Consider the following 24017-nt stretch of genomic DNA (forward strand, 5'->3'; position numbering starts at 1 on the left):
CATAAATTCCATTACATCATTAGGATATCAGGATCAGGGTTTGAATGTGTCAATTTTGCTGCTGATGTGCATATTTGGGCACCAGATTAATATCACCATTCCACAAACACAATCTGGTCTCTCTGCCCTTATCCAAACTTCTCTAGAAATCTCTAGGTTTCTATTGCAATCTCATCTATGGTGTGCTGTGTTCTTCAGACTGTACATAAACCCTAGCTATGCTCTAGCTAGTATTTTTATATTCCGCATTTTAGATAGTGAAGACAAATTTCCAGTATCTTTTCTTAATCACTGTAGTCTACTACCCCTGCTGTTGGCTACAATCTACAGACGTGCAGATTTTCTTTTTTCTCCAGTGAATGAACTCACACATTTCCAGTTCAAACTACTTTTGCCACCTTTCTCTTCCATTGGCTGTTGATAGCTTAGTTCAATCCACAGCTTTCTCACACACTCTCAATGATAGAGCTAAAATGTTATGGTCTGTCGTTATGTGTATAGACTGTATATCATTGATTTAGACTGCTACACTGTGGGAGGTTGATTCATGTAAACTTTACTCATACTTTCTGTGATTGAAAATAAAATTGATTGTGGTTTCTAGGAAAAGTATCAAGTTGTGATGACTCAGGAGAGTCATTGGCCAAGTCACTGGGTGTATTTAAGGCAGAGATAGAGAGGTTCTTGATTAGCCAGGGCATCAAAGGGTATGGGGAGAAGGCAGGGGAGTGGGGATAACTGGAAGAATTGGATCAGCCCATAATTAAATGGCAGAGCAGACTTGATGGGCCAAATGGCCTATTTCTGTTCCTATATTTTATGGAGATTGCAGATGCTGGAACCTGGAGCAATGAATAATCTGCTGGAGGAACTCAGCAGGTTGAGCAGCATTTGTGGAAGAGAGGGATTGTTGATGTTTCAGGTTGAAACCCCCATCAAAATAAATCCTAAATGTGAATCTGAGAATAATGAGGCAAGATGGTCCACCGACAGAGGAAAAGGAGAGTGACAGCAGAGGATTCTGATTCAGGGTTTCAACCTGAAGCACTGACATCTTTCCTCTCACAGATGAAATTTGAATTAGTTTTTTGAAGAGATGACAAAGAGGACCAATGAGCGCAGGGTGGTAGATGTTGCCAACTGGTACTTTAGCGAGGCTTTTGTTCAGGTACCACATGGATGGGAGTGGGTGTGCTATCAGTGGTTCGAGGAGGTGGTTGTAGTGGAGGGTTATTCTTCAGATTGGAGGCCAGGGACTAGTGTTGGGTCCACTTGGTTCATCATCTCTATTAACAATCTGATGAGAACGTAATCGACACGGTTAATAAGTTTGCAGATGGCACCAAAATTGATAGTATACTGGATACTGAACAAGTTATCTAAAATTACAACTGGATCTAGATCAGTTGGAAAAATGAGCCAAGGACTGGCAGATGGAATTTAACTCAGAGAAGTGTGCAGTGACACATTTTGGGAAGTTGGACATATATGGTGAATGGCAGGTCCTGGGGATTGTAGAATAAAGGGACTTAGGGGGTGGAAGCACAAAGTTGCTGAAATTGGTGACACAGGTAGGCAGGGGAGTGAAGATGGTGTCTGCCACACTTGACTTCATCAGTCAAGGCACTGAGTACAAGAGTTGGGCATCACATTACAACTGTGGGTGACACCACAGTTTTTCACAACAAAGTCTGCCTTTTGACAAGTGATGCACATTATCCAAGGCCTTGCACTCAATCTTTATTGTTGGAGGGCATTGTTGAACAGTGGTGCAGATTGGTAAAGGGCCTTTGATGTTGATTGTAAGGTCAGTGTTCCCGTATGAGAACATTGTCTCAGTCTAGAGCTCTGCCTTCAATGGTCTAAAGCTCAACCTCCGAATACAAACGTGAGCACAGTCTGCATATAGCGGTTTGACCACTGAGGTCTGAGTGACCTTGTTTCTGGGATGTGCTCACTGTGAGTTCAATAGCTTGCCACTAGTTCTGAAGCTTCATTCCACTGCCACAGGAAGTGTGACGGAGTTAAAGTCCAACATGCTGACAAAGACCGGAAAATATGTTGAGCCAATGATTCAGATTCAGATTCAGTTTATTGTCATTTAGAAACCACAAGTGCAATGCAGTTAAAAAATGAGACAATGTTCAGCATTGTCTGATGCCAGTCTTTACTGATATCAGCTCTGTTGTAGTCCTTTTGGTTACTGTCCCTGCTCGCGTGCCATCATGAAACAAACTGAAGGTAGGCTGTATTTCTGTGGGTAGCTGAATAATAGAGCTGCTCTGCTGATGGAATCAAAGGCTTTTGTGAAAACAGAGAAGGCCACCTATGGTGGTTGATGCCACTCCCTGCATTTCTGCATAGAAAGGGAATCAGAGATTATGGGGAGCAGGCAGAAGAATGGGATTGAGATGATTAATAAATCAAGCATGGTGGAATGGCAGAACAGACTTGATGGGCTGAATGGCCTAAATGTGCTCCTCTGTCGTATGGTTGTGGGAGTTATCGGGCACTGTGCACTGTGCATCCAGGTGGACAAATCCACACTATGATTGATGGAGCAGCTCTTTGGACACTGGAGGAAGGATCCCGTTGAAGATATTTCCTGGCAGAAAAGATGGAGAGCCCTTGGAAGTTAACCTGACAGTCACGGCTGTGACACCTAGGAATCCAATCCACTCTTCTCTGTAAATGATAAGGTTGTGCATTCATGGCTGAGATTCGTCAGCACTGACGTTTAGAATGCCAGTGTGGATACCCTCTGCTACTAAGAGCCTTGTTATTTTTTTTCATTGGGATAATACTATTCCTGCTTGTTAATCTGAAATGGTAGTGAGTCTGAACTGGATAGGCTACTTAAGTGTCAGAGGCACTTGCACTGAGGACAGTGTCAAAGCAAGTACTGATTGCCTGTCTGTTCTTGGACGATGGTGGGCTGTTGGCAATGTCAAAGAAGCCATTGATGTAATGTGCAGGCCCTTCAGCCTACAATGTTATGCTAGCCTTTAAACCTACTCTAAGATCAATCTGACCCTTCCATCCTACATACTGTAGCCTTCCATTTTTCTATCATCCATATGCCCGTCTAGGAGTTCCTTAAATGCCGTGGCTGTCAGTGAATTGCTGAGTCTCGGGCGTTCTTTCCGTCATCATCTTCACCATCCTCATTCTCGTGAGGAGGTTCACAAGAGTGATTCTGGGAATAAAAGGCTTATCATATGAGGAGCAATTGGTGGCTCTGGACCTTTACTCGCTGGAATCTAGAAGACTGAGGGTGAATCTCATTGAAATCTATTGAATGTTGAACAGCCTAAAAGAGTAGATGCGGAGAGGATGTTTCCTATAGTGGGGACCAGAAGGCATAAGGTCAGAAGAGAGGGGAATCCATTTAGAACGGAGATGAGGAATTTCTTCAGGCAGAGGGTGCTGTATTTGTGGAATTCGTTGCCACTGGCATCTGTGGGGGGGCCAAGTCATTGGGTGTATTTAAGGCAGATAGCCTCTTGATTAATTAGGGCATGTAAGGTTACAGAAAGATGGTAAGAGAATGGGGTTGAGATGGAGGTAAATCAGCCAGACTCGATGGGCCAAATGGCTTCATCCTGCTCTTATGTCTCATGGTTTTCTGCAGAACTTGTAATTTCAGGCATCAGGTGAGCTGTTAATTTTCCTTTGCTGGAGAACCTAAAAGTCTTTTCACAGGTTGGGATTTTGTTGACTCCTGTTGGATAGGAGCTGTCAGGGGATCTGTGAGGTGATTTCTGAGGAGATCCATGGATTCTCGGGAGCTGTTCACTGCTGCTTTGTCCCTCGTGTTCTGTTGAACAAGGTTGGCATCCTATTTTGGCTCTGGGATCTGGGCTGCCCCCAGCACATCCTTGGATGATAATGTGAACAACATGTCGCTTTATGTTTCGATATACATGTGGTAAATAAAACAATCTAAATATTTAACAGGGACATTGCTGCTGGATGAGACATGCTGAGCAGATGATTCATTGCTGCTGAATGAGACATGCTGAGCAGATGATTTAAAGGACAAAGAAATGGGAACTGGAGTCGCAAGTAGAAGAGAAAGGTCTTCAGAGTGACCTCTGCCAACAAGAATGAGCGAGTCTGGCTTCTCAGTAACTTACTTATGCAATCAATGAATGCCTTACGACCCCCTACCTCCACTCTACTATGCAGCCAATTCATGATTATTATTATTGCGTACGTCCCTGATCCTGAAGCTACAGATAAGACCAAGGGGGATTCTATTCTACCCTGATTTGAGACCATAGACCAGAAGATATAGGGGCAAAATTGGGCCATTTTGCCCATCGAATCTGCTCTGCCATTTCATCATGGCTAATCCATTTCCCTCTCAGCCCCAATCTCCAGCCTTTTCCTTGTATCCTTTCATGCCCTGACTAATCAAGAACCTATTAACCTCTGCCTTAAATAGTTTATGTTTCAATGAGGTCACCTTCATTGTTCTGCATTCCGGTGAGTACAAGCCCAGAGCCATCAAATGCTCTTCAATCCTGGAATCAACTTCATGGATGTCCTTTGAACCCACTCCAGGAACAGCACATCCCTTCCAAGATAAAGGGTCCTAAACTGCTCACAATACTCTAAGTGAGCCCTCAGATGTGTTTTATAAAGCCTCAGCATGACAGCCTTGCTTTTATATTCTAGTCTTCTTGAAATAAATGCTAACATCACATTTGCCTTCCTCACCACAGACTCAACCTGTAAATTAACTTTTAGGGAATCCTGCACAAGGACCTCCAAGTGCTTTTGCACCTCAGTTTTAAATTATCTTTCCATTTAGAAAATAGTCTACCCTTTTATTTCTACTACCATACACTTCCCAACATTGTATTCCACCTGCCATTTCATTGCCCATTCTCCTAATCTTCCCAAGTTCTGTAGCCTCTCTGCTTCCTCAATACATGACCCTCCATCTGTCTTTATATTATCAGTAAATGTGGCCACAAAGCCACCAATTCCATCATCTAAATCATTGACACAATGTAAAAGGAAGTGGTCACAACACATATCCTTGTGGAATGCTACTAGTCACTGGCAGCCAACCAGAAAAAGCTCCCTTTACTCCCACTCTTTGCCTCCTGCCAATCAGCCAATGCACTATCCATGCTAGTACTTTTCCAGTTGCAAAGCAGTCTCAAGTTTGGCACCTTGTTCAAAAGCTTCTGAAAATCCAAGTACATGACTTAAACTGATTCTCCTTTGCCTATCCTGCTCGCTGTTTCTTTAAAGAACTGCAACAGATTTGTCAGGCAAGATTTTCCCTCAAAGAAACCATGCTGACGACAGCCTTTTTTAAATCATGTGCCTCCAAGAACCCGAAACCAGATCCTTAAAAACTGACTTAACATCTTACTGAGGTCAGACTAACTGGTCTATAGTTTCCTTTCTTCTGCCTCTATCCCTTCTTGAAGAGCAGAGTGACATTTGCAATTTCTCATTCCTCCAGAACCTAGTGATTCTTTAAAGATCATTCCTAATGCCTCCACAATCTCTTTTGCCACATCTTTCAGAACCCTGAGGCGAGGAACATCTGGTCCAGGTGACTTATCTACCTCCAGTTTCCCAAGAACCTTCTTAGTAATCACAACTTCAGTGACATTCTTGAACTTCTGGCATATTGCTAGTGTCTTCCACAGTGGAGACTGATGCAAAATACTTATTCAGTTTGTCCACTGTTCCCTTGCCTCCAATTAAAACTTCTCTATCATCATCATTTTCTAGTGGTCCAATATCTACTCTTGGCTCTTTTACTCTTTATATATCTGAAGAAACTTTTGTTATCCTCTTTAATATTATTGGCTAGCTTATCTGTGTATGCCATCTTTTTGTTCTTTATGACTTTTATAGTTGCTTTCTGTTGGTTTTTGAAAGCTTCCCACTATTATATGCCCCCTCTATGACTCAGACTTCTTGTCAGCTATGGTTGCATCATCCTGCCTTCAGAATACTACGATGTCTTTCCGATGTATACAGCCTGTACCTTCTGAATTACTCCCAGAAATTCCAGCCATTGCTGTTCTGCCAACGTCCCTGTTAGTGTGCCCTTCCAATCAATTTTGGCCAGCTCTTTTCTCAAGCCTCTGTAATTTCCTTTACTCTACTGTAATACTGATACATCTGACCAGCTTCTCCTTCTCAAATTGCAATGTGAATTCTATCATATTATCACTGGGCCCTAAGGATTTGTTTACTGAAAGCACTATCAATTCTGGTTCATTGCACAACACCCAATCCAGATTAACTGATCCCCTAGTGGGCTCAACCACAAGCTGCTTTAAAAAGCCATGTTGTAGGCGTTCAAGAAATTCCCCCTCTTAGGATCCAGCACCAATCTGATTTTCCCAATCAACTATATATTGAAATTACCCATGATTATTCTAACAATTTGCATCCCAAAGGGGTCACACAGATGTCAACTTCTATGTTACCTCCTTGTTCAAGTTGTAATGTAATCCAGCAGGGAGGGATGTCCATTTAAACCGGGATGAGAAGGAATTTCTTTAGCCAGAGAACAGCAAATCTGTGGAATTTGTCATAAGCGCTATGGAGACCAAGTCACTGAGTGCATCTAAAGCAGAGATTGATGCTTTCTTGATTGGGAAGGAGGTCAAGTGTTACCCGAGGTGGTGAGAGAATGGATTTGAAAATAAAGATCAGCCACAGTGGAGCTGACTCAATGGGCCGCATTCTTAAGCATCTGGTTGCTAGCGATCTATTTCAAATTATCCAAGTCTACACAGAATTTAGAAAAAACTCACAGATATAATTTTGAAGCAATAGAAAAGGAAGTCTGTCCACAGCTCTGATGGTATAATAATAAAATTTATTTCATCGGGAAGCACCCAAGTAAAAAATCCTGCAACAAAACCCAACTAAGAATAAATAAATACGTGATACAGGAATGGTTTACATCAGTGCATCTACATGAATATGTCAGTACATTAAATACAGTACTAATGTTACACAACCAGAAATAAAGTAAACATTACCATAAAGTTTAAAAAGCAGCAATATGCAAATTAATTTTCACCCAAAATTAAAATGCTGTAAACAAGTCTTATGAAAAGGGGATCTAATTAGGAATCATTTTCAGTGCCACACTTCAGAGATTCCCTCCAAATACTCAGCTGAGCACACCAATGGTGGTGTCAACTACCTGCATGAGTGAATTTAATTTTTCCCCACCTTTCCCTATAGTGAATGTGGAGTTTGAAATTTTAATTTTATTTAAGCCACAAGCTGCAATCTGCAAACTCAGAATTGCCATTTTGGGAGTCCCATTCTTACTGGCAGGATCAGCATGAGGGACTAGTCCTATAACTACGCAGGCCCTCTGCCATTGAAGCTGCTTGTTTTGCAGGACAAATTGCAAAACATTTATTTATTATGGAGTTGCTTCGGAATCAAAATTGGTGTATTTGCTCTGAATGTGCGCATGCAAGGATGACCGGCGCTGCAGGAGCCACTGCCTACACTTGCAATGATGGTAGCTGCCTCACAACCTCTGCCCCATTTGCCATTTTCCCCATAGTACTGTCACTAAATGCAAATCCCAAGTTGCCATTGAAAGTGGACTGGAATGTATTACTTGCTTCCAAAAAAAAAAAAGGTCCTCTTCTAATTGAATTTAGTCAATTCAAATTTGTTGTACGTGAAAATGCTGCGATCTTTTTAAAAAAAAAGAAAACATCTTCAGACTATTGACCCTATTAAAAAGTCAAAGATTGTTTAATGCTTGCAGGCCGCAGTAACTCTCCTCTCTGAATAGTGTGGATCAATGGATGGCTATTGTTATAATTCTGTATTAAAACTGCATCTCACTAGCATTTTATACAAAGGACACAGATGAAAAAAATAAAAACATTAAATCATTATGCTTGCACTCATCCAAATCAGTGGAAACAGTCCTGTTTCAACGGTGTTTTACCCACCCAATGCTCTTTGCCTAAAAATTCAGGAATATAATACTGTAGTGTTTCACAATGAATGGTCAGTCATTCATTATAATTCCTGCTTTGAGATTGTGCTGTATTTATCACAATTACCTAAAGAATACAAAGCTCTCATCAGCATTTCTGATTGGAATCTCATGTCAGAAATTCAATCACAATAATGTAAGTTTATCAGGATGTAAGTATTCCAGCTCCAGGCATTACTTTGCACATGGCTCTTCTGTAAATACACCAGGTGAATGCACACGTCTCAAACTAGTGGAATTACTGTACAGCCAAAATGTCAAATTTCTTAACAACCACCCCCCCCCCCCCATTCATTGGCCTATCAATAATAAACAAATTTTACCATTTAGGATCTCTGCCTGTTTCCTCATCTGAAGCATTTAATGTTGCTACACAATAAATTCAAAGTCCAGTCATTCTCCATACATAAATAAACTGCTGTTCCATGATACATGATTTGCCAGTTTCTGGTTGAGGAAACACAGCTGTTACAACAGTGGGTATCTACCACACCCACATGACCAGTAGGTAGTGAACAAAAGGGGAGGTGTGCACTGTTGGTACACAATCACTACATACCCTCCCTGGTCTATATCAACTGGCAATCTACTTGTAGAGGTAATAATGAATGTTTACAATATTCCTTCTGCAAAAGGTATATTATTGCTTTGGCATTTTAAACCACGACAGTACCACACCTTACAAAGATAGAAATAGGAAAGCTGCTTGTTTTTCCATCTTGTTGAAATAGTTTTCTGTTGTTCCTGTCTTTATTACTTTTTAAATGTTCAGTGGGTCAGCTTTAACCCGATTCATTTACCGCAGCATTCAGAGAAAGTTCCTTTTATTGGAAAAGGGACATTACTTCTTTGGTGGGTAATGTCAAACCCTGAGTTGTTTAAACACTGGTTCTTTTAAAAATTATTTTAAAAATAACTAAAGCAATAAATGAATTGTAACTTTCCTATTAATCACAAATTTTGACATTGTTCAAAAATGGTTTGTTAACATCTTATTGCATTTTTCCCCCCTTTAAAATAACACTGAGTCACCTCTCCAAACTCTTTACTGTCTGCTGGTCCTATAGCTTGAATTTGTTTAGTTACAGAGTTTGGTCCTGTAGTACATGCAGAATTAATGAGATTGTTTTTCCCAAATTCCTCAGAAGTGCTCTAATTGCCTTCAATATAGAATCTAAAAACATCTGTAAGTATGAAACTATTAAATAAATCAATATTACTGAAAAATCTAAAGGGATGACAAATAACAGCATTTTGGTGTGCAGTTAAGGTTATAACATTTCCAAATAAAAGTTACAATTATAAAAATAACCTGGGATAGTGAACAGATAGGACTGTTTTAGGGAAAACACATATTAGCTGTTGCTCCTCCAGTCTCAGCTTTCAAATTGTGCTCACGTATCTGAGTTTGTTTCCCAGCAGCTCTTCAAGTAGACCACATTTTGCTACAGAGCATTTGGGAAAGAGTTTTTTTTGTCTTAAATGTTCAAGGCATTTTCCACCTTTGTTTCAGCCCACACTAGGGGTAACTTATTGACCTCTTCAGGATCTTCAATAAAGTCAGTCACCAACCTGTTATTAAAAAAAAAATCAAACAAAATGATGTTTTAAAACACGAACAAAATATCTGGGCAATACACTTGGGAGTGTTCCTATGTAATGGAATGGTTTGAAGTCATTGCAATGTGCGTTTGAGAGTCTTAAGACTTCTCCACTACACCATCTGCACTTAGAAGAGTAAGGAAATTTAACACATCCCCTTTGACCTCAACATTTAAACCTTAATGTAGAGTTAGGCCACTTGGCCCATCGAGTCTGCTCTGCCATTCCATCAGGGCTGATTTTTTATTCCTCTCAACCCCATTCTCCTGCTTTCTCCCTGTAACTTTTGACACCCTTACTAATCAAGAATCTATCAACCTCCACTTTAATAAGACCAAAAGCTTTGGACTTACTGATTTTTATAGATGCAACATCGACCTCACAATCTATCTTGTCACAGGCTTGCTTCTCTTGGTCTGCAGGCAGTTACTGAAGTGACTCAGTTCTGAACTCTGGGTCACTTCCTGCCACAAATGCAACAGCACAGGACACAACGGGGATGATACACGTCACAATCCAGCATGTTTTATCACCGCACCTCATTTCCTCCAATACACACGTTATTGTTGGGTTCCAAGATTAGTCGACATGTATGATAACATTCAAATCCTCTAATGTGATTTCATTTTTGAGAACAAATATTGCTGCAAACTTCTAAAAGACTTGCTAATAAGCAATGCAGTAGGGGTTAAATAATCTTCACCCAGCTTTTCAATTGAAGGAAAGAACTGTTTTATATATAAGTTTTATATATAAGCATCTTTTTCAGCCAGACGGTCATGGATTTATGGAATTCATTGCCACATGCAGCTGTGGAGGGCCAATCATTCAGGGTGTTTAAGGAGAAGATTGATAGGTATCTGATTAGTCAAGGTATCAAGGTATATGGGGAAAAAGCTGGAAATTGGAACTAGATGGGAGAATAGTTTAGCTCATGGTGGAATGGCAGAGCAGACTCAATGGGCCAAATGGCCTACTTCTGCACCTTTGTCTTGTGATCTTGTGAAAAGTTCTTATTCAATTAACCTACTGTAACAATTATATGAACTTCAAGTCACTTTTTATTGTCATTTTGACCATAACTGCTGGTACAGTACACAGTAAATTTTCTTCAAGAAACTCATATTCGTTGTTTTGATAACTCCTGGCTTCTGTCAAAGTGAGCAGGTCAGCATTTTCATTCATCCTTTGCCGCTAAAGCTGGGGGGGGGGCGGGTCTCCATCCTTATTAACTCAAATATTCCTTTTGAACTCCATAATAAAATATCTGATACAAATGGCTGTTTTATTGTTTCTGGTAAACTATGTAACACTAAAGTTGTACTAGCAAACCTGTATGCCCCCAACTTTGATGACGTTAACTTTTTTGAATTTTTTTTTCCTCACTACCAGACTTAAACTCATACTCTCTTATACTGGGTGGTGACTTCAACTGTTGGTTAGATCCTAATTTGGATCGATCGTCCTCTGTTACCAGATCACCTACTAAATCTGCCTTAGCTATCCAATCGTTTCTCTCTAATTTTGGTATCTCTGATATATGGCGTTTCCTTCATCCTACTGAGAGAGATTATTCTTTTTTTTCACATGTTCACCATACCTTCACTAGAATTGACTATTTCTTACTCGATAACCAACTTATTCCATTTGTCTACTCTTGTTACTATCAGAGTATACTGATTTCTGACCATGCCCCAATTACTCTCTCTTTAAACTTTCCTGGTCTCCCTCAGAGGAATAAACACTGGCAGTTTGATTTGACTTTATTATCGAATGATGATTTTCTAAAATTTATTAAGGATCAGATAACCTTTTATTTTAACACTAATACATCACCTGAAGTGTCATCTCAGATTGTCTGGGATGCCATGAAAGCATATCTGAGGGGTCAAATAATTTCTTACACAGCAAATCTCAACAGAAGGTCCTGTGCAGATCAATTAGACCTCATTAACCAGATTAAAGAATTGGATCAACTGTATGCTCAAACTAAGAACCCTGAACTATACAAGAAGCGTGTTGAACTCCAAACTAAACTTAATCTTCTGTCTACTCAACCTGTCGAACGCCAACTTCTCAAAAGCAAGAGTCGCTTTTACATTCATGGTGATAAGTCTGGTAAATATCTAGCCAATCAGCTGAGGCGTTCCAAAGCCAAACAACAGATTACAAAGATCCGGAAGGAGAACGGACACTTTACATCGGATCATTTAGAAATTAATGACGCATTTAAAATTTTTTATTCTCGGCTTTATCCCTCTGAATCTTTGAATGACAAATCTCTGTTGATCAATTTTTAAATAATCTGAATATTCCTTCACTTTCATCTGATTTTAAAGCCAAACTTAATGCACCTATATCATCAGAAGAAATATCTTTTGCAATTTCTGCTCTGTCCTCAGGGAAATGTCCTCAGATGGGTTCCCTGTAGAATTTTATAAATCATTCTCTTCACTTCTTTCTCCTCAGTTACTTTTAGTATTATCTGACTCGTTTAATTACGGCAAATTGCCACCCTCTTTTAATGAGGCATCTATTATTCTTCTATTAAAAAAAGGGTAAAGACCCAACAGAGTGTTCCTCGTATAGGCCGATTTCTTTGCTCAATGTTGATGTAAAGATCTTGGCTAAAGTTTTGGCTTATAGATTAGAAACCGTTATTCCCTCTATTATTTCTGATGACCAATCAGGTTTTATTAAAAAAATGTCCCCCTTTTTTTAACATTCGGTGTTTATTTAATATTTTATATTCACCTCCAACTGGGATTCCTGAATGTGTTATTTCCCTTGATGCGGAGAAAGCATTTGATCGTTATAGAGTGGAACTACCTTTTTGCAGTCTTAGAAAAATTTGACCTCGGTCAAAGTTTCATCTCTTGGATCAAATTGCTGTACTTGTGTCCTACTGCCTCTGTTTTAACTAATTTTCAGAAATCCCAGGTATTTAATCTCAAACGTGGCACCAGTCAGGGATGCCCCTTAAGTCCCTTTCTCTTTGATTTGGCTATAGAACCTCAGGCGATAGCATTTCGAAATTGTCCTGAATTGACCGGGATTTGGAGAGGAGGTGTTGAGCATAAAGTTTCTCTTTATGCTGATGACTTATTACTCTTTCCTTCAAATCCGTCTACATCCTTACCTCCAATGTTTTCACTTCTTGACCAGTTTAGCCAGATCTCAGGCTATAAACTTAATTTACATAAGAGCGAACTTTTCCCAATTAATAAAGAAGCACAAGAACTAACGTTTCGTGATCTCCCTTTTAAAGTAGTCCATAATCAACTTACTTACCTTGGGATTACAGTCACAAGGAAGTTTAAAGATCTCTTTCGTGAAAACTTTGCCAATCTTTCATATACTATAAAACAGAGTCTGGTACAATGGTCACCTCTATCTATGTCTTTGGTAGGTCGTATTAATGTTGTTAAAATGTATGTTCTCCCTAAATTTTTATGCTTATTTCAATCTATCCCAATTTTTATTCCTAAATTTTTTTTGATTCCTTAGACTATTATTTTGTCATATCTGTGGAAGAATAAGCGCTCTAGAATTAATAAAATCCATCTCCAAAAACCCAAAAAAGAGGGTGGCATGTCTTTACCTAACTTTCGTTTATATTATTGGGCAGCCAATATACGTTGTGCTACCTTTTGGTCTTTCTTCCATGGCCAACCCGAGTGCCCTAATTGGGTGGCAATGGAGTTGAGCTCCACTAAAGAATTATCTATCTCTGCACTTTTTGGCTCTGCACTCCCTAGTAGTTTGTCTAGATTAATTGTTAATCCTCTTGTTAGACACACTTTGCGTATATGGGCTCAGTTTAGGAAAAGCTATGGTTTCCATGGTTTTTCCGTTTCCAGCCCTGTCGTACATAATCACCTTTTTTTTTTACCTACTACGTGTGATTCAGCATTCCATGTTTGGTATAGGAAGGGCATTAGACATTTTGAAGATCTTTTCATTAATAATCGCTTCGCTTCTTTTCAACAGCTCTCTGTTAAGTTCAATCTGCCCAATGCACATTTTTTTAGATATCTCCAAATTAGACACTTTATTGCTCCTTTAATTCCTAACTTTCCTGAAATGCCTGCGAAAAATGCTATGGACTTATTTCTTTCCATTAATCCACTAGGTAAAGGTTTAATATCAATTATTCGAGATAAATTAGCAGCCTTACGACAGGCCCCTGTGGATAAAATTAAAATGGCATGGGAGCAGGATTTAAATACCTCCTTATCTGATGAGAGTTGGGACTCGATTCTCAAATCGGTTAACTCAACCTCTCTTTGTGCTCGCCATTGCCTTTTACAGTTTAAGATTGTTCATAGAGCCCATATGTCTAAATCTAAACTATCTCGATTCTACCCTAACATTAGTCCGCTTTGTGATAAATGCAAGATCTCTCATATGTACTGGCTCTGTCCTAGCCTGGAGAAATTTTGGAAAGATGTCTTCACTACGTTATCGTATATTCTGAATTACCACCTAGAATCAAACCCTTTAATTGCTTTGTTCGGTTTCTGGGGCGAGACAGATTTACGTCTGAGTCCGACCAAATGCCGAATATTATCCTTTGCCTCTCTCCTGGCTAGATGCTTGATCCTCCTTAGATGGAGAGTTGTTGCCCCGCCCACTCATGCTCAATGGCTTAATGACATTATGGCCTGCTTGGACCTCGAAAAAATTCATTATTCAGTTCTTAATTCAGATTTAAAGTTCCATAAGGTCTGGGGACCTTTTATCGAGTACTTTCATAACCTTCCTCTTGACTAGGGTTTTTTTCCCCCCGGTCCCTTGCTTTCAGCTCCCTTTTTTTTGGTAGTAGGCATTATTATCCTCTGTTGCTAAGTGTATTCACAGCCTGGGAGTTTGATTGTCCTGATTTATATTCTCCATATTGTGTTGTGGTTGGTCTGGAGTTTTTTTTTGTGTTGTGGGGCTTGGGGAGGATACTAAGTTTACTTGTCTTCAATTTAGGTGCTTTTTAAAAAATTCTCTTTCTTTGTATCATATTGTCATTGTATGCTTAATTTTGCACTGTATTAATGTTCCTCATTTTGATCTGGGGTTTTTTAATTTGTAGTTATGTAGAAAATTTATGAAAAAACTAATTTAAAAAAATGATCTGGTCCCATTAATGTTCCTCAGAGAAGGGAATCTGCCTATCTTCCCTCGTGTGGTTAGCACTGATTTCAAGAGGACTCGAATAGAAAGCAAGAATGTAATGCTAAGGCTTTATAAGGTCACATTTGGAGCATTGAGAGCCATTTTGGTCCCCAGATCCAAGGAAGAATGTCCTCATGTAGGAGAGAGACCAGAGGTTTATGAAAATGATCCATGGGATAAAAGATTTAATGTATGAGCATTGTTTGATGGCTCTGGGTCTGCACTTGCTGGAAGGATGGTGGGGGTGGGATTTCATTGAAACTTGTCGTATTAAGAAGCCTAGTGGACAAGGAGAAAATGTTTCTAGTAGTGGGAGTGTCTAGACCAGAGGGCGCAGCCTCAGAATAAAAGGGCGACTCTTCATAAAAGAGTTGAGAAGGGCTTTCTTTAGAGAGAGGATGGTGAATCTCCAGAATTCATTGCCACAGATGGCTGTGGAGGTCAAGTCATTAGTACACTTATAGGTTGATAGGTCCTTGATTAGTGAGGGTGTCAAAGTTATGAGGAGAAGGCAGGAGAATGGGGTTGAGAGGGAAAATAAATCAGTCATGGAGTGGCAGAGTAGACTCAATAGACTGAATGATCTAATTCTGCTCTTATGTCTTGTGGTCTATGTGAATTCAGACCCACCAAAGCAGCTGATTCTTTAAACAACCTCAGTTCAGGGGTAATTAGGATTGAACAATAAAGGCCAGCAACTCATAAATATGTGTCAAATGGATTATTTGCATCAAATATAATAGCTCTTTTTATTGGGAAAGATGTGTCAGAGGATGGAGGGATTGTGGACAAATTAGATTTGCCTTTAGTCAGTATTCCATCAGTTAAGCTGCTTCAAGCAAATAAATCTGGTGACGCTACAGCTATAATAATTAAATTGTAAGGACAGGTTTCATAGACTAGTTCTGGAACAGAGAGGGCAATTTATCCTGTGTTAAGGATGATTAAAGAATTGTTAGGGAGATATTATTTGCATTATTGACCATACAACAATAGATTTGTTTTATTTGTCACGTGTACATCAAGACATACAGAGAGATGTGTTGTTTCTGTCAATGACCAACAGTCTGAGAGTTGCGTCAGGTAGCCACAAGCGGTGCAATGCTCCCGCTGCCAATATAGCTTACTCCCAACTTACCAATCCCAACCAGCACATGTCTTTGGAACGTGGGAGAAAACCAGTGCACTTGTAGAAACCCATGCAGACACGCAAAAAACACAGAAACGCCATACAGGCAGCAGCAGGATTTGAACCCCAATCGCTAACACTGTAAAGTGACTGCATTCACCGCTCTCTACTGAGCCACCCCAGTCTGGTCATACAAAGACAGGCAGAAATTGAAAGGACTACTCTAAATCAGGAATATCTTCACATTAACCCTATCCATCCAGAAAATCTGACAGCAAGTCAACGGAAACTTTATAAAATGATGAACCACTTTTTAAAAATTCGGGCACGGATATTAAAGGTTATGTATAGCAAGATACAGATACCCATGACCCCAGGGGTAGACAGAATAGACCTACCTCCTGTTAACATAAAAAACGAAGAAGGTGGAAATTTATGATCAAAATAATAAATCCTTGAAAGTGTTGGAAGTGTTCCTGTGGATAAAGAATTGGACCCAGCCAAATCAAGAAACTGAGGTTAAACACTTGATATGAACATGCCCTTAAACACAAGTCAAATAACCCAAGGGTTGACCACTCTTACCTCTTGCTGGCTGGCTGTGTGCTTTGGGCATTTTACTGAGCCCAGTATCTTTTGGTCCATTGAACCATCACAGGTAGTGTCTACCAAGTCACTTTTCCCATCAGCTACATTCTGCTTCTGTTCAGGAATCTGAGTAACACGGAACCTGCCACAGTAAGGAGAAAATACTGAAAGGTCAAAAAATGCATGAGGAATAATAAATATCAACTTCAAAAATGTCAGTGAACTTTGGCTATGTTATTGTAGTCGTACTATTCAGAAATAGATAGGATATTAGATAGAAAGATACTTTGCACTATTTTTGTAACAGTAGTTTTTACATCTTGCACCGTAAAGCTTATCACAAAACAAACTTCACAAGATATTTCAGTGATAAACCAAATTCTGATTGTGATCTGGAGAAATATAATTTTATAATTTACAAGTACTTCAGTGAAAGATGCCTGAAGTGTACAAAGTCTGAAAGATTATCATATATCCTAAATGACTGATATCACCACCTATTTTGGGAGAGGGATGTAGACAAGCAAAGTTCACATTTCCTGCCTCTTATTGTGCTGAGCAATGTGATCATTGTTGTTAATGAATTCATATGCTCAGTTCCAGGACAGGAAAAACATGAAGGATAGAGAAGATCGACACAGAACAAGAGTATTTTAGCTCCAAGGAGAAACTGGGATGATTATAGTTGCCATGGAGGAGAGGAGAAAGTTTTAAATTGTCTTTTAAAAAAAAACAGTAGAATCCAAGGAGTAGGCCACCTGGCCTTGGAGATTGCTCCAACATTCATCAAAATAATGGACAATCATCTATCATCTTTTTAAGATGAGATGATAGATGGAAGGAAGGAAATTATAGGCCTGTTAGCCTGGAAAGATGTTGGAGTCTTGGGATCAAAGGAAGAGGTTCTGGGGTACTTGGAAGCACATGATAAAATAGGCCAAAGTCAGCAAGGAACTCTTGCATGATAAATTGAAGAATTTTTGAGGAATTAACAGGCAGGATACACAAAAGAGAGTCAGTGGGCATTGTGTATTTGGATTTTCAGAAGGCTTCTGACAAGGTGCTGCACATGAGGCTGCTAAACAAGATACTAGCACAGATAGAAGATTGACTGACTGGCAGGAGGCAAAGAGTGGGAATAAGGGGGCCTATACTGGTTGGCTGCCAGTGACGAACAGTGTACTGGAAGAGTCAGCATTAGGACCGCTTCTTTTCATGTTATGTCAATGATTTGGATGAAGGAATTGATGGCTTTGTGGCCAAGTTTGCAGATAGAATGAAGATTGGTGGAGGAAGCAGGGAACCTGAAGAAGGACTTAAGACAGATTGGCAAAATGGGCAAAGGATATAGTGTGGGGCAGTGTGCACTCATGTACTTTGGTAGAAGAATAAATGAGTGAAATACTTTCTAAATGGGGAGAACATTCAAAAATTAGAGGTGCAAAGGGACTTGGGAGTCCTTGTGCAGGATTTGCTAAAGGTTAACCTGCAGGTTAAGTCTGTGGTGAGGAAGACAAATGCAATGCTAGCATTCATTTTGAGAGCACTAGAATACAAAAACAATGATGTAATACTGAGGCTCTACAAGGCAATGGTCAGACCGCACTTGGAATATTATCAGCAGTTTTGGGCCCCTTATCTAAGAAAAACTGTGCTGGCACTGGAGAGGGCCAAGAGGTTCACAAAAATGTTCCCAGGAATGAAAGAGTTAACTATGAGGAGCTTTTAATGTCTCGAGCCTGTCCTCACTGGAATCTAGAATGGGGGTGGGGGTAGGGGTGGGGGAAGTACCTCATTGAAACCTATCAAATATTGAAAGGCCTAGATAGAATGGATGTGGAGAGGATGTTTCCTCTAGTGGGTAAGTCTAGGACCCAGAGGGCACTGCCTCAGATTTGAGGGATGTCCCTTTCCAACGGAGATGAGAAGGAATTTCTTTAGCCAAAGGGTGGTGATTCTGTGGAATTCAGTGCCACAGATAACTGTGCAGGGCAAGTTTATGTAAGGAGGAGTTTGATACATTCTTTTTAATCAGGGCATCAAAGATAACAAGGAAAGGTTTTGAGAGTGGGGCTGAGAGAGATAACTCAGCTGAGCAAGCTCTTACGGCTCTCAGCACAATGGCCCTGCTCCATCCTCATTCCTTAGTGTCCAGAACTCTCTTGATTTGTGCTTTCAATGAACTCCATGACTGAACTCTCTTCTAAAAGGCTTAACCCTCCCTGAATGAAAAAAAAGCCTCCCAAGTTCTAGATGGTCTCCCCCTATACTTAATGACCCCCCCCCCCGATTCTAAATCAAGTTTCCAAGGACACCTTGAACATTGTCATTTCCCAATCAGAATAGGTTAGAAGATTCACCTCAGCAGAATAGTCAATAACCTAATACCAAATCCATGTCTTTTGTTAAAAGGGAATTCTGTAGTCCTGTACTTCTCCAGGAAAACACTTGTGATATTTTGAGGTAGGTTTTTTAAAATGTTGTACAAATTCAGGGCATACTGCCAGTCACTGACAGACAGACATTGAAAAAATAACGTATAGGATTTGACCACTCACTCTTTGGGGCACATGAAGTGGAGATTGATTGACCAGTAAAATAATAGAACACAGTATAGTATATGTTTTGGCCCAGGATCGTGTACCAATCTTTAAGATCAATCTGATCCTTCCCTCCTACATAGCCGCCCATTTTCATATCATCCATGTGTCAATCTAAGAGTTTCTTAAATACCCCTAATGTCTCTGCTTCCACCAGCAGCCCTGGCAGGGTGTTCCATACACCCACCATTCTAAAAACTTGCCCCTGACATCTCTCCAATCACCTTAAATTATGGCCCCTTTATTAGTCATTCCTGCCCTGGGAGAAAGTCTGACTATCTAGTCAATCTATGCCTTTTATCTTGTACAGCTCTATCAGGTCACCTTGTATCCTTCTTCGCTCCAAAGAGCAAAGACCTAGCTTGCTTAGTCTTACAATATTACACAATAGTGCCTACACTGAGCTCAGGTATCGTTCATTAGATTGAAATAGACTGCTGATAATTCAGAGAATGAGGCGGCAAAAAGTCCTTCTCATTTGGATGTAATTAGGCATTCGTACATTCTAATACAAGTGTTTCATGCTGTGCCTGGGACTTGCTTCACCAAAAAGATGTGCCACTTGGGAGTGGGAAGAACTGCTGACATATTGTGGAAGTAAACCTTAAACACACTTTAGCAGAAGGGAGGAAAGTGATGAAATACGAAGCAATGGCTCCAAATAACTCCACTGAGTAACAGAGCCTGAACAATGGACCATTTAAGGTAAATAGTCTGTCCTATTCCATATATTCAGTGCAAAAGTTGCCCGTGGTGAGGGGAGAGAGTAAAAGAGCTGGAAGTCTGAAATAAAAAGCTGTAAATAATCATCAGGGCAGGCAACAGTGAAGAGAGAAAAAGTCAACTTGATGGCCTTCTATCAGAACTTGGATTATTTTAATTTTAGTTAGATATAGCATGGTTACAGGCATTTTTGGCCCAACAAGCCCAGGAAGCCCAATACTAGTTTCAAGTAGACTTGCATTGATTATGCAATTAACCAGGTTCAGGAACGGTTACTACCCTTCAACCAGCAGGCTCTGATCCGAAGGGGATAACTTCACTCCACTGAACTGTTCCCACAACCTACGGCTCACTTTCAAGGACTCTTCATCTTATGCTCTCGATATTTATTGCACGTTTATTTATTAATTTCTTCTTTTTGTATTTGCAGTTTCTCGTCTTCTGTACTCTGGTCGAATGCCCTTGCTGGCCAGTCTTTCATTGATTCTGTTATAATTATTATTCCATAGATATGTTGAATATGCCCACCAAAAAAATCTCAGGGTTGTATATGGTGACATACATGTCCTTTGAATCTTTCAACCAGTACATCTTCAGAATGTGGGAGGAAATCAGAACACAAGGAATACAGAGTCACGGGGAGAGAGTACAAACTTCTTATGGACGGTGGCAGGAACTGAACCCCGATCACTGGAGCTGCCCCAAAGGAATTAACAGCTCTTTCACTGTCCTGATCTAGCTTGGCCTGCTGAGTTACTGCAGCTGTTAGCAATACAGAAATTAACATGACTACTTTGCAGGGAGAAGGTACACTCTGAAATCGGAAGGCATGGTCCTCAGCGCAGTGAGGCACTTACCTGCCGATGGAGAGGATGGTGATTTCTCCAGGCCTGTTGGCCCGGGTCCCCACTTTGACAGGCTTTGCAGTGTTCCGGATGGGAGGATTCAGCAGCAGTTCAGGCCACTTCTTCTGACTGCACCGTGTACAGCTGGAGCCCAGAAGGGTCGCTGACGTCTGCACCGTGTGCACATGATGGTGTTTACATAGCTTGGGAATGGTCAACAATGGAACCAATCTGTAGAAAAAGGAAGAGAGGGTCAAAGTCTGATCTCAGATAGCTTTATCAAATAAGTCAATCCCAATACAGACTTGAAATGCAAAGGAAATGAGGTTCACACTGGGATAGACAATGCCTGTCTAACAGAACCCAAAAGGTATTGCAATAGTAATCCAAGTTCTGTAATCTGCAATTTAAAATTGGCCAAAAATAACCGGTGATTGAAGACTTCAGTGCAGTGTGCTCTGAAATGAAAGACAAAATATTGGTTATCATTGCAGCTCCTGGAAATGAGACCAAAGATCAACAGATTACTGCTGTAGTAACTGGACACCATTTTTAAAAAGTGAAGAATGTGATGGTAGTTTGTAAAATTCTGAGAGGGTACAGACCAAAAGGAATTCATTAGCTAAAGAAAAGCACCTTGAACACTGAATCAAACAGCTTGAAAGCTGGTGCTTCAGCTCACCAAATCCATGCTATCAAGCAAACACTCCTCTTACATTATTCTCACTTTCCTAAAACTACCCCCACCACCCCCCCCCCCCCCCGCCCTTCCTTCCACTGAACAACATTAGGGGAATTTACATTGGTCAATTACACTGACTGAACTACTTTCCTTTGGGAAATGGGAGAAACTAAATTGGGGAAATCCACACAGTCACAAGGAGAACTTGGAAACATTACACAGATAACACCAGAGGTCAACAGGACCCAGACTGCAGGGGCAGTGCTACAACAGCTCTACTCTCTGGCACCAGGGAACCTTTGAAATGAAACTGACACTGCAATATGAGGTTTTCTTTATTGTTCCAAGTGTGAAATAATGTTAGTAATAAAGTAGAAAGGAGAAGTGGATATTAATATAACAAACATTTGCAAAATAACTTCACTTGGCCCTTTTCCCCCCTGTTGCGCAAGGAATGCAAATGATAGCATCAGTATAATATTTAAAGGGTTTCCTCAAATTAACTTAATTTCCATTTAGGTTTTGGATTCACGTTTCAGATATGGAACCATTCCATATTTTCAGACTATCATTTGGATTACAGGAGAATAAGAAGCCTTGATTTATCTGAAGGGGGGAATTCAGGATAATTTTCCTTAAATTAATAGGAGGTATCACCAGTTTATTATATAAGCATTAACTGATAAAAAAAATCTTTGTTATATTACTTAGAAAGGGCCAATATTGGAACAAATGGAAATGGAATCCAATCATGTTACATCTTTCCACAACTCTAATTAATGCAAGTCTATTTGAAACCAGAAATGTGTACTGGTGAATGTTTGCCAGCTATCTGATACTATTTCCATTCTCTTTAGCTTTCCCATATGACTGAGCTGTGCACTAACATTAAAACCAGACAGGTTCCTCTGTAAATGTTAGTGTGATAAAGCATTACTTTTGAAACTAGTGATTAAGTTGCTCTACACGCAGGCAAAAAACGCTTAAAATCCCGCAGTCAACATCCCTCTTCAACTTCAGAGGCACGCTTTACTCTTACGAATATCAAAAGCTGAAAAGTGCACCCGAAAAGCTCATCGTGTGGCTACATCGAACGATAGTATGGGGAGGAATGTTTGCGAATGACGTAGTTCGATGGTCTTTTCATTATGCTTCAAATTTACAATGCCACAAATTTATAATGTTATATAACAAGATACTTCATCTACTTACGGAGTCTGGGCTACTGAATGAGTAGCACATGAAATGATACAACTCAATTAGCTGACAGTGAGGGAAAGGGACACCAAGGTCAAGGTCACCGTTGATTTTCAGTCTGGTTACACTTTTAGTGTGCATGGCCAGTGTGGACCTTGGCAGCAAATGGTCAGAATTCAGTACAATCTCTGGAGTTAGTCTACCAAAAAAAAATAGCAAGGTAGATGAAGACCAGCTTCGCCTTTTAGTAATAATATTGCTGCTGCTGATGTACAAGAATAAGCTTGCACTTAGCACAAGGGTTATTAAGTAGTGAGAAGTCAAAAATAAATAAATGAGGTTTTCTGCCTCCAAGATACTTTCTGGCAGAAAAGGTCAGGTGCTTTACCATATTCTGGTGATTCTGTTTTTGCCCCCTTGTCTCCTCCTGATCCCTCTACCTTGAACTCCAGGTTCAATCCTGACCACCAGTGCTGACTGGGAGGAGTTTGCAAGTCTTCTTCAGTGAGTTTTATTCTTCAGGTGCTGTGGCCTCCTAACATCCCAAAGACACGAGAGGTTGGCCAATGGGCTGCTGTAAATAGTCCCTAGAGTCGGTGAGGGGTAGAAATTGTAAGGAGCAGATGAGAATTTCCAAGTTCTTCACTGAGAACTTCTTCAATCAGAGAGTGGAATGAGCTGCCAGTGTAAGTGGAGGATGCAGGTTCAATTACAGCATACCAAGAGAAATTGGATAGGTACATGGATGGGAGGAGTATGAAAGGCTGGATGCAGGTTGATGGGACTAGGCAGAATACACGTTCAGCGTGTACTAGATGAGCCAAAGGGCATACTTCTGCATTCAATGACTGACGCTAGAACGTGGTAAGAATGAGATCAGTGTGAAAATTAGATCAGAGCTGGATAGCAAATACAGGGCCAATGGACTGAATGGCCTATTTTCATGCTGCAAGCCTCCAAGGAGAATAAGCCCAATTTATTTATGCCCCTTAATTTTATACACCTCAACCGAGTCTTCCTTCAGCTTCCTCTGTTGTAAAGAATTTTTAGAAAGCTAATCTTATCTTTCCTAATAGAGAAGCTGACTAAATTCTCGCAGGGCTTGTTCTGTTCTATGGTTTTTGCCCACTAATTCACTTCACATCAGCCAGATCTTGCTGCATCATTCCAGATTTGAAGCCAAGCCACAGAGGCCAAAGAGCAGCACAATCATCCATGATTGTCCTGTGGGGCACCTAACCACACAATCTCAAACAGTGCACCAGCACAGAAGGGCCATTCCAAAAGGGATTTGGAATTCCAGCAGTGTTCAGTGTGAGCAAGAACGAACATCTTCTGTCCCTAACATTTTATTACAGGGCACAGAATCTAAATATCATGGAAGATAATTTAAGAACATTATGTCAACAGGAGTAGTAGGCCAACAAGATTCTTAGGCCTATCCCACCATTCAATATCATCAGGGTTAATC

General features: G+C 40.2%; 1 protein-coding gene across 1 annotated transcript in view; it reads right to left on the bottom strand.

Annotated features, from left to right (window-relative positions):
- Window positions 1–6845: 6845 nt before the first annotated feature.
- The window catches only part of relt (RELT TNF receptor), a 72055-nt gene continuing 54883 nt past the window's right edge, over window positions 6846–24017 (bottom strand). The window contains exons 9-11 of the mRNA XM_059963952.1: window positions 20680–20898; window positions 16497–16641; window positions 6846–9586 (exon numbers count right to left, since the gene is read on the bottom strand). Of these exons, the coding sequence (XP_059819935.1) occupies window positions 9575–9586; window positions 16497–16641; window positions 20680–20898 (376 nt within the window). The 3' untranslated portion in view covers window positions 6846–9574. The remainder of the gene's footprint in view (window positions 9587–16496; window positions 16642–20679; window positions 20899–24017) is intronic.

The sequence above is a fragment of the Hypanus sabinus genome, chromosome 3 (assembly GCF_030144855.1).
Source record: "Hypanus sabinus isolate sHypSab1 chromosome 3, sHypSab1.hap1, whole genome shotgun sequence".
In the NCBI taxonomy this organism is placed as follows: Eukaryota; Metazoa; Chordata; class Chondrichthyes; order Myliobatiformes; family Dasyatidae; genus Hypanus; species Hypanus sabinus.